The sequence below is a fragment of the Pygocentrus nattereri genome, chromosome 21 (assembly GCF_015220715.1).
Source record: "Pygocentrus nattereri isolate fPygNat1 chromosome 21, fPygNat1.pri, whole genome shotgun sequence".
NCBI lineage: Eukaryota > Metazoa > Chordata > Actinopteri > Characiformes > Serrasalmidae > Pygocentrus > Pygocentrus nattereri.
The window spans coordinates 15,205,372-15,226,341 of record NC_051231.1 but is presented as its reverse complement, the minus strand read 5'-3'; the positions used below and the strand labels follow the sequence as shown (position 1 = coordinate 15,226,341).

Genomic DNA, 20,970 nt, shown 5'->3' with positions numbered 1-20,970 from the left:
GTACATAATTGGAAGCTAAATATAAATTCTGAATTGGTAAATAATTATACTTTTAAAAACAATGGTTCTTTCAACGTTTTTTAGTAAAGAAAACAAAAACTCAAAGAATCCTTTGCATGAGTAAACTGCGCTGTACTACTGGTTCTATATAGGACATTTTTGAAAAGAGTTCAAGATAGCACCCAAAAGGATTGTTCTATTGTAATGATTTAAAGCTTGGAAGAGGATGCGGCAAGCTGCGAGAGGACGCGTACCGTTCTGACTCATTTCAAAAACAGCCATTCTGTGAAAGTAGGGCTGGGCAATATGACAATATTTATTGTTATCGTGACAAATTATGTCACAATACAATACAGTATGCTTTTCTGTACTTATGGTGTATATCGTCAGTACTTGCAGACACTGACCAACTACATGTTTTATTATGAGGCGATTACAAAATAAATTGTCCTGTTTATTCTGAATATAAATCATTGTGCTCACATTGTTATATATAAATTTTTTTTAATGTACAGTGTGTTTTTCCTTAGTTCTAACTGATCAGGTGACAAATAAAAATCATGACATATCCAGTATCGTGAACATTTCTTGAAGCACTGCAATATTATATTTAAGCCATATCGCCTACCTTTAATGGAAAGTAACTAAAAAAAAATTTGCAGACCGATCTCTGCTACACATTATAGTCGCCTGTTGTTCTGCACATTTAAACCTGAGAGCTTAACCTGACATGGCTTTAAATTAAGCGTGTACTGACTTCAGTACTGAAAAACTGTAAAAGTGATCGTACATGAATGTAAAACTCTACATCGATGCATCCATCACTTCATAGTATCTCTCGTTTACTGTCTATTTCTGTGGAAATCATTGTCAAAAATCAAAAATAGGCAGCATATCAGAGTGCAGTGGGCGGTGCTTATGCATCTGGGTGCGTCCTCTGTTTCTGTATCATTTACAGCTCAGTGTCTCTCAGAATGAAGCACATGATACTATATATTTTTTTATTTTTCTGAGCCAAAACAGTCAGTGTGGCATAGAATTAGAGCTATGAAGAATCAGGAACATTTTGTCAAAGAAAATATCAATCAACTAATCAAATTTAATATCTGTAGAATCACCCTGAACCTGAAAATGTCATAACACCCTTATTTTTAAGGTTTATAGCCCAGGAAAGTTGCAGATAGATGACACCCACCACGGGTTTCTATATGAGGTGGTGAAATTATGCATTTTCAATTCTACTGTACGATCTCTCACTGCCTCTTCAACTTGTGTATTTAAAAGGCTTTGAGGGTGATATGTGCTCTGCATAGCCTGCGGTATGAAAACGTCTAACACCCATGTTTCTCACCAATTCATTGAAAAATACTATTATGCATTATAAATCATTGCATAATAATTTAAACAAGTCCAACCTTGTGGTTGGAAATATGGTCCCTAAAGAAAAAAATTGTTGTTTGCTAATCTTATTAAAGGCATCCATAAGCATTTCCATATACTGAATACAGCCTGACCGATATCAGCTGCCCGATAATATCAACTGATATTGGGGGAAAAAAAATGTGGTTTTATCATAACAGCTGTTAATTTGCTGATAATAATTACCAACGTTTCCAGTGAACATCATGGTTAAAATGCATAAAAAGGTAGCCAAGCCTCACCTTTAGCCCCAGAATAACAACACAATAACACCTTCACTGTAAAGCAAGTCTAATGGAAAAGTAAGAAAAAGTAAAAGGCAATTAACAGAGAATTCTTTGCTGAATAATATTTTGAAGTGTAACGTCCACCTGACGTTAAACCAACACTGTTCTCACATGTGAAGAAAAAGACAGCAATTACTGGAGATGGTCCCTAAACGTTTATGGCCATGGAGAAAGTCAGTGTTACAAATTCAACTTTCAAAACAACCAGTAAGAGCACTCGTCCTCAAAAGTAGAAAACTCACTCAACTGAAAGGGGAATTCCACTGAAACTTCTGCATAATGAAACGGTTAAGACATAAACAGAGTCTTTCAGAGTGGTTTGGTGTGAAATGCTCTGTTCTAGAGAAACATACAGAGTCAGAGTTGTTGACACAGGTGGGGGATAGGAACCAGACGTCAACCTCTAAAAGCTCTCGCGCAGAAAGTTATTGCAAGAAATGGTTATGAATACACTGCTTGATGTCTGAGATGTTGTTTTATGACCGTTTTGGCCATTCATGGTCAATGAATACATAATATGCAGGGTGTTGTCACCACCACTGTGAAGAAATCGGAACGTTTACAACAGGAATTTTTTAAAATTGGTGGAATTCCCCTTTAAATGCACATTTGAAATGCAAGAAATAAATCAGTGGGTCTTTCCCCCCATTCAAAGGCACAAAGCAGAAGTTTAAAGGCTTCACATTTGTGATCTGAAGACTCCTTTTCACAGGGAAAAATAAGAATTTGGCATAAATGCGACTGTGATATACTAATATTGTAAATCACTTGTAATAAAATGGGCACATCGACTGAGGTTTAAGGTCTGAGCTGAATTAAGTGTCCACAGAGTAAAGGAGAGTAAACATTTGGACAAACTGAATGGGGTTCTATCTTCTCTGATTGCTTCTGATGAGGATACAGGAACGTTGTCCTCACGTGGACCCTGAGAGAGACTCTGTGACGTCATGGTGATGTTTCGGCGTCTCCACTGGAGTGTCTAGGTGTTTGGTGGTTGTTTGCAGGCAGAATAAGGCATTTCAGATGCTTTAAAGGCTCTCCTGGTGCTGGACACCCTTAGCCTGAAATCTTCATTAAGATAGGCGGGGATGCAGAAGGTCCTTGTCAGGGTTCGCGGAGCTGCTTCAGTTTAGCGCAGACATCTTCTGCTACACTCAGCTCCTCAAACACCGGCAGCAGGTTCAGCAGTTCTGTGTCCTCCAGGTCATCAAACCAGGACAGCACAGGCACCTGAGAAGACATTACAGAGAACAAAAACTAAAGGAATGCTCTTCTTACTTCTTCTTCTTAACAGGAAGAAGAAGAAGAAGAAGAAGAAGAAGAAGAAGAAGAAGAAGAAGAAGAAGAAGAAGAAGAAGAAGAAGAAGAAGAAGAAGAAGAAGAAGAAGAAGAAGAAGAAGAAGAAGAAGAAGAAGAAGAAGAAGAAGAAGAAGAAGAAGAAGAAGAAGAAGAAGAAGAAGAAGAAGAAGAAGAAGAAGAAGAAGAAGAAGAAGAAGAAGAAGAAGAAGAAGAAGAAGAAGAAGAAGAAGATTTTTGAGGTGGTTCTGAATTTAAGATAGTAAATTTAAGGTGGCCATGCATTTAAATATAAAGAGACATTCAATTCAGTATTACAGAAATTTCATCTGCTTCTAATAATGTGATGTATTGTAAAAATACTGTAATAATGAATTTTATTAAAATTTGATTTCAATATCCTTCTGAGCTATGAAACTATGCAAATTAGCTCCGCCTGCTGGATAAAAAGAAGTGCATTCAAGCAATTGCAAACGGTATATAAGGTGTATATCGTTGCTGTCGGAAGAAAACCATGTATCTCCATTTTTGTCATTTTTCAGTTTTTGACATAATTTGAAAGTATCTGTTACTCTTTACATTGTAAATTTTATGATGAATGGCCTAAAAGAAATGACCCAAAATGACATGGGAAAAATTCTGGTTCCATTGACTTACATGTTACTATGTTTTTTCCTTCTCCTGTAAAGTTACTATTTTGGAGATACAAGGAGATACATACTTGCAGCAAACTCTAAAATCTTAGTGCTTTCAGCACTTTTTAAGCTAATCATAGACCCGTAACGTAAGTGAGCCATGAATCTTAAACTGTATAAAATTGTCGACATATTGTACATATCACTGTTGTTGGAAGAAAACCATGCCATTTTAGGTTGTTTCTTCATCAAAAGTTAAGATACAAGATTTTCTTCTGACATTTATTTATACTGGTTGTTTATGTTTTACTTACATTTACTAAGGTTTATGGGTCAGAGACATGTTATACTACATAACTACATAAATTGGAACTGTCTGTCTTGTGTGTTACGGGTCCTTTTGTTTTACTTATTTTATGTGCTGCGGCAGCAAAACACTTTCCTAGTGGGATTGATAAATCTAATCTAATTTATAAACCTTCACCACTTCCTCGTTCACTGACCAGATCTGACCAAAATTTGTGTTTTATTTTTTGTGCTGTTTTTTTATTAGACTATTCAAATGTTCAAAATGAAAATATGCAATAGATACAGTCCTAATGTTATGACCTCAAAGTTTCCCAAAAAAACCAAACAAACAAACAAACAAACAAACAACAAAACCCAAACCTCCACATGATCTATTTCAGGCAAAATTAAGCTGGGGTTACACTACATGACTTTTACCCCGATTTTAGCTCCAATTCTCAGTCTGAGCTGGTTGGCAAATTTTTAATCAAAGTCGACTGTCGGAGAGAGAATTGAGCCATGTGTGAGCGGTGCTGACTCAGATTTTTGGCCACTTGATCATGTTTCAGACCAGACAAAGTTTATCAAATATTTTTTCAACCTGACTCATTGTAATATAGTATGGTCAGCGACCCAATCTGAACAGACTCCTGCAGCAGCCAATGAAAACTTAGAGCAATAAAGAAGAAAATACACCAAGTAAATGAAGAAAAATGGTGAAAAGTCACTCATGTGGAACAAAACTTTGTAATGAGCTGGGTTTAAGGCAGAATCAAGTTTATAATCATACAAAACTATAAAAACTACCAGGCTGATCACATTTTTACATCCATGATTCTCACTTAAACATGTTTACCTGCTGCTTCTTTACTATATCAGCACAAATGGTAGAGAAAACTGCAGCAGCAGCTCTATGCTTCTTTGGTTGGGTCTTCTAGTAAGATCGGATTCTATTCGGTTCAGCAATAGCTTAAAAGTCAAGTAGTGTGTGATCCCTAATCGTTTAGTGTGGATCTCCAATATTTGATACCCAAAAAAAATCTCCAAAAACCAGCCAGATAGTGTGTTATAATGTTATAATCCTTTAAGACTTTAAATGTCATGTAGAGTACCCAAGACTTAAGCACAAGAGTACATTAATTTTTATTATATATATATATATAGGGCGGCACGGTGGGTAGCGCTGTCGCCTCACAGCAAGGAGGGCCTGGGTTCGATTCCCCGGCCGGGCGATCAGGGTCCTCTCTGTGTGGAGTTTGCATGTTCTCCCCGTGTCTGCGTGGGTTTCCTCCGGATTCTCCGGTTTCCTCCCACAGTCCAAAGACATGCAGTCAGGTCGATTGGACATGCTAAATTGCCCCTGGGTGTGAGTGTGTGAGTGTCTGTCTGTGTCTGTGTATGCCCTGCGATGGACTGGCGGCCCATCCAGGGTGTATCCTGCCTTCCGCCCGAAGACTGCTGGGATAGGCTCCAGCACCCCCCGTGACCCTGACGGAGAAGCGGCATATATATATATATATATATATATATATATATATATATATATATATATATATATATATATATATATATATATATATATATATATATATATATATATATATATATATATATATATATATATATATATCTCCCCTCCCACAGTCCAAAGACATGCTCTCAGGCACCTGGATATATGAACAGGTTTGTGTGTCTACCCTGTGAATCTTGCACATCGAAGTCTGGTTCAGCCAGTGACCCCTACGAACAAGACTCTGGGTGACAAACAAGAATAGTCTGGTGACTACTGGAGAGACAGCTGACAGTACGAAAAGATGGCACCCGGGACAGAATGGGTTAGCACCTCATTCTGTATCTTTCGTGAGAAAGAAACACAGTATGGTATGGAAAGGCTTTCTGAAACACAACCCTAGGAGATCCCAAGAGGGGGAGAGAATGAGGTCTCCAAGAGGACAGACAAAAGGTTACCGACTCATGCAGACGACCTGAATACGAATAGAGAATGCATCTGCAGGAAAGAATGCAAGAATTAACGCACTTAAAAATCCATCAGGCCAGAATGAAATGCTTGGAGCGACAGAACAAGGTGCAGTGTGCAGGCCTTGAACCTGGAGAGACACAGGAGGAGCCCAGCCAGAGGCATCCCACAGAGGCCAGTCCCTCCACGTACCAGAGTCTCCCAACCCTTGCAGAGTAGTTTGAACTGCCATCCCCTCCATGACAGAGCAACCCATCAAGAGTCTGTTGAAGCTGTTTGACTCAACTCTGAGAAACACTGCTGCTATTCAGAAGACCAACAAAGAGGCCTGGCTTACTAAGGTCGATAAGTCAGGTCTGCCTGGCAGATTTAAGGCTTGAATCTACCAGCATGCAATTCTGCCCTGAGTTCTATGGCCTTTGCTGGTTTCCGCAGTTCCACTAACAACAACTGAGCCCCTTGAAAGGAAAATCAGCGGCTTCCTTTGCAAGTGGCTGGGCCTTCCCGGCAGCCTCAACAGCGCAGCACTGTATGGGACCAATAACACCTTGCATCTCCCATTCAGCAGCCTCACTGAAGAGTTTATGGTGGCACAAACGAGAGAAACCCTACGAAACAGGGACTCCAGGGACCAAAAGGTGTCATCAGTTGGCACTAAGGTGAGAACAGAGATGAAATAGAGGGCAGAGAAAGCAGTGGAGGTGGCAGAATCACTCCTAAGACAAAAGGCGGGATTGGGTTACTTCCCAAAGACACTGGTGGGCATGGCTCAGGGTAAGGACAGGCCCTACTTTATCCAGGACGAGGTCCGAGCAGGCATGGAGAAAGAGCACGAGTAGAACAGGGAGCAGGGAGCACGGACGAGGTGGCAGAGTATACCGCAGCGTAGGGCTACCTAGTCAAATATCATGTAGGGGGACTGCCATCTCATCTGTTTCCATGTGCAAGCTATCTACAATGCCCTACCAAGACCAGAAAACCTTCTGGGGCAAGAGCGAGACACCTTCCTGACCCCTCTGTTCTGGTACAGTAAGCCTAGAACATCTCCTCAGCAGCTGTCCAAAGGCCCTTTGAGAAGGCCACTATCGTTGGTGCCATGACCAGGTGCTTCATGCAGTAGTTTGATAGCCACTGCCATCAGTTTTAGCAGACACCACCACACCCCAAGAAACTTGATCTCCTTCATCGGAGCTGGAGAGAAACCCCACCCACAGCCAAAAACAAGGGGAGGCCTCCTCTACACAGCCTCTGACTGGCAGCTGCAGGTCAACCTGGGCAGGCAGCTTAAACCCCACAACATATTGTAGCAACATATATTTCGGCCAGACATAATTATTACCTCTGAAGTGACAAAACAACTGATCATGCTGTAACTCACAGTGCTCTGGGAAGAGCGTATTGAGGAAGCAAACTAGAGGAAACACATCAAGTACCAGGAGCTGGTGGAAAATTGCAAGTTCAGAGGCTGGAAGACATGCTACGAGCCTACAGAGGTGGGCTGCAGAGGCTTTGCAAGGACGCTCACTCGGCAAAATTCTCAACCACTTTTTTTTTTTGGCCATAAGGTAACATTTTCTTCACTGTAACGCAAAACCTGAAAAAAGAAACTCCCAATAATTTGTGATGGATTAAAGATTAAAGCTAAGAGTCTCTCAAATCAAACAGCCGCTGGGGATTCCCTGCACAACTTATTTAGCTTTTATGGACTTTACAACAATTAGAACAACCTGAAGCTCCCTGTGAACAACACTCCCTAAAGGTAACAGTCAGGTTCTGATGACCTTCAGGAAAGACCACAAAGCAGAATTAAAAATGCTTTGAAGCAGGAAAGCCACTATTTTATGGATGGAGCAAACATATTACAAAAGATGTTGCTAAAACTGAAATGCAATATCACGGAATGTCAATATCAGATGATTTATTGTTCAGCGCTATGATGAGTGCTATGATGAGTGCCAGTTATATAAACATGTCCTCCTGAACTTCTGTAATTAACCTCACCACCTCAGGTGTGTGTATACTCACAGCGTTCTCAGGGTGGAAGATGTACGAGGCTGGAGAATTATCGAGGATGAGGGTCTTGTTGAGCTGGCGTCCGAGACGGCTTAGATCTTTAACGTAGCAGCCCTGGTGGAAGACGCAAGACTCACGGAAAAGGCGAGTCCGGAACACTCCGCTCTGGTCCAGTAGGTCAGTGACTGGATCAGCATACTGAAATAGCAAGAGCAGCATGTCACACAGAGCCGGGGCCGATCTGCAGCCTGCTACACACAGGCTTTGCTTCATCAGGGCATTCTGGGTTCACAAACCACCACCCAAATTTATTGGGGATTCACATTAACCGTTTTTAAAAACGTTCCTTTAGCTGAAATACCATCTACAGTTATCTATATTGCTGCAGTCAGCGCAAACCATGTACGTCTATTTTTGTAATTTTTCAGTTTCAATTTCAAAATGCCTGCTGCCCTTTACATTGTGTGCAAATTTCATGATGAATGGACCAAATAAAATGGTCCAAAATGAAAAAAAAAAAAAAGGTCTGGTTCCACTGACTTAACTTAAAAGTAAAGTATGTTTTCTCCTTCTCCTGTAATGGTAAATTCCAGAGATATGAGGTTTTATTTTAACAGCAGTGATATGTTCTCCATATATGCTATAAACACAAATCTAAAGAAATCCTTCAAATCAATACGACCTTTACAGCTAAAAAGTGATTTAAATAACTCAATGCATCATTAAATTCAGTTTCTCTGGTCATACAACTTTTGTAAAAAAAAAAAAAAGTAAATAAATAAGTAAATTCAAATGTGATTATGAATAGAAGTATAGAAATGACATGTAAACAAACAGTTCATTGAGGTACCATTACATGGTCCAATGTATAACTATACAAAACTATTAACATGAGACCAATCAGAACATCATATCAAACTTCTTTGCTGATCTTAATGCAGTAAATAAGTAAAACTTTTTCCCAGTCTCACTGCCTTTCAGTTTTATTATAGTCATGCACAGTATTATAGTTTGAATGCATTGCGTTATGGGTACTGCTGTGAATTTATGTTATTACTTTGGTAATTGCACTCACTGGCATGGTGCAGAATATTCTTTTTTTTTTTTTTACTTTTTGGCTTAAGGTTTGGTAGAACATCCCCACCCAACGCCAGCTGCTCACCAACTTCTACAGGTCCACTGTACAGTGCAAACTGACCATCTGTATGAGAATATTGTAGGACCTCCCTCAGCTCCCCATCAATTTCTGTACTTTCACGCTGTTCCTCTTCAACCTCCACACCAACTTCTACACATCCACAGACCTCCCTCAGCACTTTACTAACTTCTACAGGTCCACAAGGACCCCCTCAAGCTCCCTACCACTATCTGCAGGTCCACAAGGACACTCTCAAGCTCCTCACCAACTTTTACACGTCCACAATAACCCCTTCAAGCTCCTTACCAACTTTTACACATCCACAATGACCCCCCCTTAGCTCCTCACCAACTTTTGCACGTCCACACAGACCCCCCTTAGCTCCTCACCAACTATTACACATTCATACTGACCCCTTCTCAAGCTCCTCAGCACCTTCTACATATCCACACTCTTCCTCTTCAAGCTCCTCATCAACTTCTATAGTTCCACAGAGACCCCTCTTGGATTCTTGTCAACTTCTACGCATCCACACTGCCCAGCTTTTACAGGTAACCAGTGGAGAACATACAGACCAACGTTCTGGTATGACCCCATACAGCTTCAAATACATTTTGATGGGTTTGAGTATAAATACAGTGAATGACAGAAACAGACTTACCTTAGCAAGACTGGCAGTGAAAAGCACACATTCAAACATCTCTCCCATACGCTGAAGGAACCTATCAACATGTGGTCTCTTAAGGACATAGACCTGACAAACAAACACAACACTTTAACATTCATAATTATATAATCAGAAAGCCTAAAAGTTACTTTAAGATGTGATTAAAATAAACTAATTTATCACATTAATTTAGACCACACAGTCATCATGTCAGTGACTCCGCTGAGAAGAGGCCACGTCCAGAAACAAGTAATCAAAAATAGGCCACGCTGGTGGGATACAGCCTATCCTGGATTACTTGAATCAGGCCGAGGCCAACGAGCACAAACAAAACAAGGATTAAAGTACTGTGCAAACAATATCTTCTCCAGCACACGCAGTTAAAACCTCAGTTTTCTCATTGATCAGTAATAGAGTAATATAACTGAAATGATAATTCAATTAAATGTTAATTAATTGAAATCATCTCAAATAATACAGTAATTATTCAGTTACCTGAATGAAAGATGATGCTGAGTAAAAAAAATTATTCTCATTTGTTAGGCAAAACAAAAGTAAAATACAACACAACAGTGACACCCAATCTTGACTTGGCAAAAAATTAGAAAAATTCTTACATTTTTAATTAACCAGAACAAAAGGATTCATCAGGATATGTTTTCTGCCACAGTTTGTATGACAATATTTACTTTCATAGCCAGTTATTCATTTCTAATAACACTTATTTAGCTCTACATCTTAACGAAATATAACAATCTTGCAGACAGTGATCAACAGAACCCAGAGCACCCTCACATCTTACCTGGTGTGTTGTTCCCTCAATCTCCACTGGAACAATGAAGTCAGCATTACTGATTGGCTGTGGAGGAGATAAGACAGCATTTATGGTTTCACAACTGGTTTCATATCTATTTGCACTGTGCGGTATGCATGTCAACACAGCACTCGGACATGGACTTTAATTTATTTTAGAACAGTTTCAATATGACTGAGCATATGGGCTATAACTGTACAGCCATATGCAGAGGAGGAACAAGAAGTAAATGTTCCCCATTTTAAGTCGTGGTAAACAGAGTCAACCAATAAGGATGTTCTGTGACAATAAAGACACCAATTTAAAAATGTTATACTCCAACAGTTTTAGTTTTAATTCAACAATGCTTTACTAACTGGTATGACTGACAGTTCTCAGTGAGTATTTAAAATATTAAACACACACACACACACACACACACACACACACACACACACACACACGATAAAACAAGGCTTAACCAGAACAATATGAGAACTGTGAGGGCGTGGCTAATGAGCAGCTTCATTGACCGCTCTTTGTCCAATGCAGGAAGGCAGATCTTTAGGACCAGTATTGGTGCCAATGACGTGGAGGATGTGTTAACATATTTTCTATTAGAAAATCAATAACAACATGGAACTTGACCATAAAAGTTTGGACACAATATTCAATTTCATCATTAAGAACATCCATCTGCCATAGATAATGCGCATGTGCATTTTACTGTTGAAGTTTGTGTTATCAGTTACCTTGAAGGAGCTGTGCACTAGAGTTTCGTCCAGGTCTATAACAACACAGATCTTCCCCTGATCTTCGGCTGTCACCTCGGGCAGTAGACTTGCCGTTGGAACCTGACAGGACAGAAACAAACAAAATGTGTTGCTCATCAATTAACTGATAATTATCAATAAAATCAACGGATCAAATTTATTGCTCTTAGTTTTTCTATCCATTTTTGTATTAATGAATATTTCTCGCTTTGACTCATTATGCAAATGTGGGTTTGCTTTACCTTCTGTTTTTCTTACATTTAGTGGAGACTCAAAGACACAGAGGCGCAGTGTTAACAGCCCATTCTGCTAAAACCAAAACCCAAGAGCAGGGATTGGCAACATGCCGCTCTTTTACTGCCCTGTTGCTGCTCCACAGCAGAATTAGATTTCTAGGTAAAAATAAAATAATCCTCCTTTGCAGTAAAATAAAGTTCTGCTGATCGTTCTAACACAGTCTAACAATAAATGGTCTGAAACGTTGCAGTGAATGTATAATGGCTCATTCACCAACCTTTAACATTGAAACACACAAAACAATCTCACCTAACGAAAAAAGGCAAAGAGAAAGTTTTAAGATAGACATTACTGATTTAGAAACAAATGGATTTATTTGCGTTTATAATCACTCCAGCTGGTTTCCTGATATGTTTAATCTGCAACAAGAAACTGTCAAACAATAAAAAGTCACAAAGCTGAATTCAGCTTCTCATTCACAAGCTTCTTGTATGAATTACTGAGATACTTGTACAAATACTGAGACACAGTTACAGCCAAGATGGTAAAATGGATATAAAATATTGTGGCTCTTGTGAAAGTTAACTCGTTAGGTCGTGACTGAATGATTAGGGCTTGTAAGGGAGGTCTGAATGAACTGTCAAGTGATCACAATTCCACAGCAAAATTAATTCTCTGACTCTTCAAAACTAAATTTCATGCTGCGACAAAACTAAGGTGTCTTTAAGAAAAACACTAATTTCCAACATGCCCTGCAACTGTGGCATTATGCCATGTGGTGGCACGGTTTCATAACCAGCACAGAGCACTGGGAAAGATGCTGCCAGAACTGGAGCAGCAGTAAAAGCATAACCAGCTATGATGACACCAAGCACCTACTGAAGCAGATCAGACCCCCCCATCAGCCATGACTAGCTCCCTCAGAGCTGACCTGAGCGGCAGTAGTTTAGTCATAGACTGGCATGCCCACTTTGTTTATTTCTGTAAGAGATGCTACGCACAACACTGGAACCCTCTTTGATGTTATATAGAACCCTTTTCAAAAAGGTTCTATACAGATTAATGGACAATGTGCATGAATGTCCTACAGATGGTTCCATATTGACCATTTTTGAAAAGGTTTCTATATAGCACCCAAAAGATTCTTCCAGTGTCATAAGCTTGACAGTGTAACAATAGCAGAACCATTTATATATAGAACCATCTACAGCACATTCTCTATCAATCTGAAGAACCATCAATATAAAGAACTCCTCTTCATAAAGATGTCTGAGGGAAAAAATGTTCTGTATTTTCTTTGTTAGAGGCTTTGTCTGTTTAACGCTTGTCAATATCTATTCAGTAACTTAACGTTAGTAACAACTCATCAAGGAAATGAACCCTGCAAACAAGCATTAACATTATTAACTTATTCAGCATATCTGGTGTGACGTGTCATACATTCATTATAACAATTGTACGTATAACTGTATGAGAAGTGAGCCAGGGGGGTTGGGATACACAGCAGGAGGTTTAATGTCTAAGGGGACACAGTACTGTGAAAAGTGAAATTATTGAAGGATCAGCACATTAAAGGACAGGAACATTTATTTTGCTAGTTTGTAGCTCAAAGTAAAGCCTTAAAGGGGAGCTCTGTACAAAATTAGTTAAATAGTTAAGATGTAAACAAGAGTAACTCAGAGTGGTTTGATGTGAAACGCTCTGTTCTAGAGAAATTTACTGAGTCAGAACTGTTCACAGTGGTGGTGATAGGAACCAGACATCTGAGGCCCTTGATTCCACTAAAAGCTAGCTCATTAAAAGTTGGGCTTAAAACATATTTTTAAAACATAAAAACACATTCAGCACAGAGCACAGAGAAATTAAAGATTTTTTTTTCAGATTTACTGCTATTTTACTGTTATCAATATTAAAATTACAGCAATCCATGGTTCTGATCACCACCACTATGAAGAAATCAGAGTTGGTAAGTTTTTCTAGGGCTGAACGATTTGGGGAAAATATCTAGTTGTGATTTTTCTGGCCAATACTGCAAAGTAATTTAAATTGATAGAACTTTAAGTTAAAAATCAGGCCCATTTTTTACACTAGAATGTCCACCTTTTCCGGCTGAACGTCGTCAGTTCGCCAGTAAGCTGTGGTTGTGATGTCACAACACCTGGAGGTTTTGTTGGCTCTGATTGGTCTAATTCCACAGGCAGTTCACACATGTTAGGTGAAAATTTAAGACAATGTTTTGGCAATGTCAGCTATAACATTAAAAAAACTGCAGCTTTTGTGATTTGAAAATTGCACTCTTAAATTGCGATTTTGATATAAAAATGATTAATCTCTCAGTCCTAAGCTTTTCTGCTATACAATATTAGACATCAAAGTGTTTACATGTCAATGTCAGAATTATGGATACATTTTGAAAATAAAAGGCAGATTTCCCCTTTAATGAATAAATTCACCCATGTACATTTCCTAACTAATGAAACTGAGCAGAACACTTACCTTGGCGATGGTCCCATTCTCCTCAGGAGGCAGCAGGGTATCCTGGGAAGGGGGTGGAGGTTGGGGGACATCCTGTGCACGAAGGCAACAGAAAAGAGCTTTGAAGATGTTCCGACTTCGAGGTTTCTTAGGAGAAGATTTTTTCACCTGGCCTGAAGAGACAGACAAAAAACACACATTACATAAAACATGCATATGTGTGTATACATACACGTGCAGTGATGCATATTAAAGTATCTGTTGAGCTCTTCCTCTGGTCAGTAAACATTATTCAATAAACACTAGAATAAAGACAAATAAACAAGCTACTGTGATCGTTCTGAGTGTGATTGAGTTATCTGAACCTTTTCCTGCCCTCTCCTAGAGGAAGTGTTTACAGTTACCATCCAATACCTGCTTTACCTAATCAATAGCTCATTAAATTCAATCAGGTGATGGAGCTGAACAGATCCATGTGATGACTGGAGAGCAGAAGAACAGAATATGTGCTCTTCTAACTGTATTCTTATAACTATATTCATACATTTTCTGACAATCAACAGGTTTGGTTTTGCTACACCTGCATTTATTTATATTTTTTCAAAATGTTACGTTGAGTTTTTACTAGGACAAACACACAAACAGTTGCTCTAGGTATCTTATAAATGTGAAGACAGAGCTACATGTTTATTAGGACATGTTTGCCCTGGTCGGTGTTGGTCTTTGTTTGATGTGTTTGTTTTGCTTGTTCCGTTCACTATTTGAATTTCTGTGTGCTTTGTCATGTCTGTCCCTCCTGCTCTTTGTATTGGCTACCTGAACCTAGACTGTCATGACCACGACCCTGGATTTGCCCGAAATAAAACTCGCTTATCTCCGCATATGCGTCTGCCTCCTTGCTCCACGTTACAATAACAAAGTTGTCACCTGTCACTGCACTTTTCCATTTTTGCCATATAATAAAGAAACGTATCAATTTATCAGTGTGTAATGCTAAAAAACTTTCCTTTATAAGCATTTTTTGCTCACCAAATAACCACCACAATGATAATGCTAATTTATTCTAGCACCTCAATGAGATTTCCTGTATTGTGTTAGAACCAAGCTCACAGTGTCATACATTTGCCTTCTCACTAGTTTAACAGCACTTAAAGCAAACAAACATCAAAAATAAGGGGATTTGTAGTGAGTAAGATTTTACAGCAGCACATGGCTGTTTTGAGGTCATTCAATATCCAACTGTAAATTAACAGAACAATAATCATACTCATTTTCAGTGAAAACACAATCATCTGTTTACATTGTGGGTACTGCTTCACAGTAGATTTTTTTAAATCCTTTAACGCTTCTGATTTTTTAAATATTTATTTATTAATTTTTACATTTGGGAGGGACCACATCCTGGAAAAGCCAAAAGATCAAACTAATAAGAGACAGCCTTGCGACCAATCAGCATCAGCATCCTGACCAATCAGGGCCAAGGTTCTGATTAATCAGGGCTGAGCTTCCAACCAATCAGGGACAGAATTCTGACCAATCAAAGCTGAGCTTCAGACCAATCAGCATCAGCCTTCTGACCAGCCAGGGCTGAACTTCCAACCAATCAGTATCAGCCATCTGATCAATTAGGGCTGAACTTCTGTCCAATCAGCATCAGCCTTGTGGCCAATCAGGGCCAAAAATACAAATATTTACAAGTAAAGAATACAGAAGGCTTTCAAAATGTATTGTCGTATAAATATGCACAACAGGTATAATTTTCTACACTATATTAATGTTAAATATCCTGAAAGATGAATAAACTGCAGCTTGAACAAAAAAAAAAACAAAACAAATATGTTTGCTGGAGTTAAAAGACCACAGATCAAATATTGTAAACACAGTGTTTCACATCACTTCATTACAGCTCGGTCAAAAAATAAATACTGATCATTCTGTTTATACAAACAAATCATCCTGTAAATGCATCTTTCTCTGGAAGTCTTGAGGGTTCCTGGCTGATTTGGCCTTTTCTGCTTCCGTCTCACAGTAAAAGCCTCACAGGCGCCTCATCACCTCAGAACATTTTTCAACCTGCCTGGATCCCTCAGAAAGAAACAGGCTGTTTTTGTTACTGTGCCTTTAAAACATATGCAAAGATATGTGTAAATAAGCACTGTTCTGACTGGCTGTACCTTGTTCAAATGAAGGAATTAAACACTCCTAACTTCAGTGTGAGTGAGCGAGGCAAAACTGCTGTGGGCTGAACACGTGGATACATGTAAATGCATTGTTTTTTGTGACATCACAAAACTAGTTCAAAGCGGGCTGTTTTTGGAGTTGTATGTATTTGGGGAGCAAACAGGCTATAACAGGTATTTTTATACTTTAACAATGTTTACACACTACAGTAGCTCTTATTTAGCCAAAAAAAAAAAAGGTGAGCTTTTCCATGAAATTAACACAAAATCCTGCAGGAACCGGACAAGCTATTCCATGAGTGACCAAATTCTGGATCTTTGCATGTTGAAATGGTGCTTCAGGTGGAGAATGTGTTGTACATAGCACCATCAATCTGAAGAACCATTTAAGTATGCAAGTGGTTCTTTGAGTGTTCACAATTCTATATACAACTTCTGTCTTTACTAAAATAGCCTTGAAGAACCATCTTTAAAAGTGCACATTTTATAATTTCTGTGAAAAACTGCTCATAATACAGTTAAGCCCAGAAATATTTGGACAGTGACACAATCTTCATGATTTGGCCTCTGCATGCCACCACATTGGATTTGAAATGAAACAACTGAGATGCAACTGAAGTGTAGACTTTTAGGTTTAATTCAAAGGGTTGCACAAAAATATCCTATGAAGTGTTTAGGAATTGCAACCATTTTTCAAAGCCTCCTCATTTCAGGGGCTCATAAGTAATTGGGCAAATTAACTTTACCATAAAAACTTAGTTGAGAATCCTTTGCAAGCAATGACTGCCTGAAGTCTGGAACTCATGGACATCACCAAACGCTGGGTTTCCTCCTTTTGTGATGCTTTGCCAGGCCTTTACTGCTGCTGTCTTCAGTTGTTGCTTGTTTGTGGGTCTTTCTGTCTTAAGTTTCGTCTTAAGTAAGTGAAATACATGGTCGAACAGGTTGAGATCTGATGATTGACTCAGCCATTGCAGAATATTCCACTTTTTTGCCTTAAAAAACTCCTGGGTTGCTTTCGCAGTAAGTTTTGGGTCATTATCCATCTGCACTGTGAAGCAACGTCCAATCAACCTTGCTGCATTTGGTTGAATCTGAACAGAAAGTATATCCCTGTACACTTCAGAATTCTTCCAGCTGCTTCTGTCTTATGTCACATCATCAATAAACACTAATGACCCAGTGCCATTGGAAGCCAGGCATGCCCATGCCATCACACTGCCTCCACCATGTTTTACAGACGATGTGGTGTGCTTTGGATCATGAGCCGTTCCAAGCCTTCTCCACACTTTCTTCTTCCCATCATTCTGGTACAGGTTGATCTTAGTTTCATCTGTCCAAAGAATGCTGTTCCAGAAGTTCCAGGCTTCTTTAGACATTTTTTGGCAAAGTCTAATCTGGCCTTTTAATTTTAGAGGCTGATTAATGGTTCGCACCTTGTGGTGGACCCTCTGTATCTGCTCTCATGAAGTCTTCTCTTTATGGTAGACTTAGATACCACTGTTGTCTTCTATGGACATACATGGCTTTTTGAGTTCCCGAACTCACCAATGGGCTCTTTTTTCCCCAGAATGTACCAAACTGTTCATTTGGCCACTCCTAACATTTCTGCTATCTCTCTGATGGACTTTTTTTTTTTCAGCGTAATGATGGTCTGCTTCACTTCCATTGAGAACTCCTTTGACCGCATGTTGTGGGTTCACAGCAACAGCTTCCAAATGCAAATGCCACACCTGGAATCAACTCCAGACCTTTGACTTGTCTAATTGATGATGGATTAATGAGGGAATAGCCCATGCAGCCCACGAAATAGCTTTTGAGATAATTGTCCAATTACCTTTGGACCCTTGAAAAAGGGGCAGCTACATATTAAAGAGCCGTAATTCCTAAACCCTTCCTCCAATTAGGATGTGAATACCCTGAAATTAAAGCCGAGAGTCTGCACTTTAAGCCTGTGTTGATTATACAACTGTATCTTGAATATGGTTTGGTAAACAGCTAAAATACCAAAACTTGTGTCACTGTCCAAATATTTTTTATTAAGAGCTTAACTGTATGCAATCCTGAGCAGACTGTGGATGTATGAAGGGGTCGTGTTTCATCGGATTTATTGCAGCAAAGTGAGGGAAATGGAAATAAAAATCAATTTTTTTATAATATTCCCTACAATGTGTTGAGTTCCACCTCTTCAAATTTCAGAAAAGAAAGTATCATCCATGTGACGCATCATCCATCAGTACTTGAGACAGTCAGCCATAATAAGAGATTGAGTGGTCCTGTTAAAGGGGAATTCCACTTCATTCCATTTCAATTTTTATTCTGAACAACTGAGTGTGTAAGATGTAGTCAGAGAGATTCAGAGTGGTTTGGAGTGAAATGGTTCATTTTTTTTTACAGTGGTGGTGATAGTAACTAGGGGTCGCCATGACGACAACACAAATGTAGACATTTTATTTACTATCTAAGGCACCAGTGAACCTACACGTGTCTTCTGAGATTATGTGGAATGTCGATGATGGGGAAATAGTGGAAAATCTGAAATAAGAACTTTTCTTTGGGGATGATTTGGCCTCACAGCACCATGTATGTATCCCTCCACCATGAACGGATTTTAAGTCTAATACCTTCTCAAAACTATCATAAACAATGTCTCAGACACCAGCCCGTGCATTCATAACCATTTCATGTAACAGCTTTCTGTGAGGGAGCTTTTAGAGGTGGACGTCTGGTTCCTATCACCACCACTGTGAATAATTCATACTCGCTAAGTTTCTCGAGAACGAAGTGTTTCACACCAAACCACTCTGAACGACTTTGTTTACCTCTCAACCATTCATTTATGCAGACATTTTGAAAAAATCGGTGGAGTTCCCCTTTAAAGCTTTAAGATGGACTCACCTGTTTTGGTCGGCAGCTGAATATCTTCTTTTTGCACTTGTGTGATGATAGAACTTTCCATCTAATAAATGCAGAGCCCCTCGAATCCAATCCGTTCCCCCTTCAGTTCAGACACTCCAACATTCAGCCAGAACAGAACCCAGCTGCTCGGCTCCTGCGATGTTGCGCCTTTAAATATATACGAACTTCACTCATATATAGCTGTTTTTCTTCTCCTTAAATTGAGTTTCTGCGATGATGGCTCGCCTCCCGAGTAAAAGAAACGCGCTGTGGAGGCGGGAGAGAAAACTGGCTACTGTCTAAACAGTAAAATAACCCAATTTTGATCCAGCATGGAGAATCCAGGCGAAAAAAAAGCAAAACAACCGAGGAAATGGGGCAGCGGGGCGGTTTCAAGTTCCCCGCGGTGGAGATAAACATCCACTCGGACCGTTGTTCCGCTGACCGCAGAGCCGAACTGAACGAAAATACGGATGATGTGTCGGTAGAAGAGCCTTATAATCCGCCGCAGTGGAGATATTGGAGTTATTCTGCGCTCTTTTGGTGGCTACTGCTTTTGTTTTTGCGCCTTTCGGGGCGCCTTGAAACCGTGCGACGTCGCGGATTGGACCCTTTGGAAGTGGGAGTAGCAGCATTCTTTTCAGCGCGCGCCTGTCGCACATTCCTCCCGCGCGAGGCTTGCAGACAGACAGACAGACAGACAGACCTGTCCAAAAGTTTGTAGACACCTGCACCTACTCTTCTGGTAAGGTGTCTAGATGTTGAACATTGCCGTGTGGATTTGATTGAGCGTTAGTGAGGTCATGTACTGATGTTGGATGGTCAGTTCCGGATCGCTCCAGTTCATTCCAAAGATACTGGATGGAGCACCATTACTCCAGCGGACACAATTTCACTGCTCCACAGTCCAGTGCAGTGTATACCCCCCTGTGACTTGGGTGGCCATGTCTGATCATTTTAGGGCCTTTGGCACAAAAAAGAATGAATACCACATCATTTGTTAGGGAAAGTAAGGGTAATGCATTATTCTAAGGTAAACACAATAAAATGATAATGAGGAGAAATATAAACTGTAATAAAATGTCAATTGCATGTACAAATAAATCAAATTTACCTTCTTTGGCAAATAAATGGACTAACAAAAATGGCAAAATTTAAGCTTTTAATGGTCTTAAAAACAAATCACTAAACAAATAGCTGCAGTAAGTCAATATATGAGAGGTTTTCTCTTTGATTTCTTTAAATGTTGATGTTTTGTGTGTAAATATTCAGACTGTCTTTTGCAGAAAGAACAGTCAGTATTGTTCCACTCAGCATTGATGCCTCTGAACAGATGAAAAACATTGCTGAGCTAGGTTGTGTTTGATGCGAGACAAAATATTCTCTATTGGGTTGAAATCTGGACCAACCAAAATCTTCAGTAAACACTGTTATATTTTGTCCTGTTTTTTGCAGGATATTATATATATATTTTGGAAATTATAAATATATTTTATATATTTAATTGCATACTTAATTTATATTTTTAGCCATTTAGCGCCTGCCATTCACACTCATGCATTGAGGTCCCTCTTTGGTGCCTTCTAGTGTTTGCGTGCAAAACGTATATTAAGACTTGTGTATAAATTTATGGATAAAATCGAAAACAATGCTAGAGATGTTTTGCCAAGGCCTTCGAACATGATCACAACACCGAAACAAACGAAAAGGCGTTTCTGGAAAAACTCTAGGTACAGTTTACATCACCTTAAATGTTGACACCGAAAAGGATTTTATGGACGTAATGCTAACTAATCAGCGCTCAGTAGCAGTAATGCTTACCAATTCAGATTCAGATTCCTTTATTGATCCCAGGGGGAAATTGCACGCACTAGCGGTAATGCTAACAAATCA

The 20,970-nt window shown here is 39.4% G+C and overlaps 1 protein-coding gene across 1 annotated transcript; it reads right to left on the bottom strand.

Moving 5' to 3' along the window:
- Nucleotides 1-2,059: 2,059 nt before the first annotated feature.
- LOC108424643 (CTD (carboxy-terminal domain, RNA polymerase II, polypeptide A) small phosphatase 2) lies at nt 2,060-19,687 on the bottom strand. Its single transcript, XM_017692797.2, has 7 exons — nt 19,078-19,687; nt 14,021-14,172; nt 11,267-11,368; nt 10,524-10,580; nt 9,716-9,808; nt 7,929-8,114; nt 2,060-2,936 (listed from the first exon to the last, which is right to left on the bottom strand). Exons 1-7 carry the CDS (start codon nt 19,136-19,138, stop codon nt 2,811-2,813), a joined length of 777 nt encoding a protein of 258 aa, XP_017548286.1. The 5' UTR covers nt 19,139-19,687; the 3' UTR covers nt 2,060-2,810.
- Nucleotides 19,688-20,970: the final 1,283 nt, after the last annotated feature.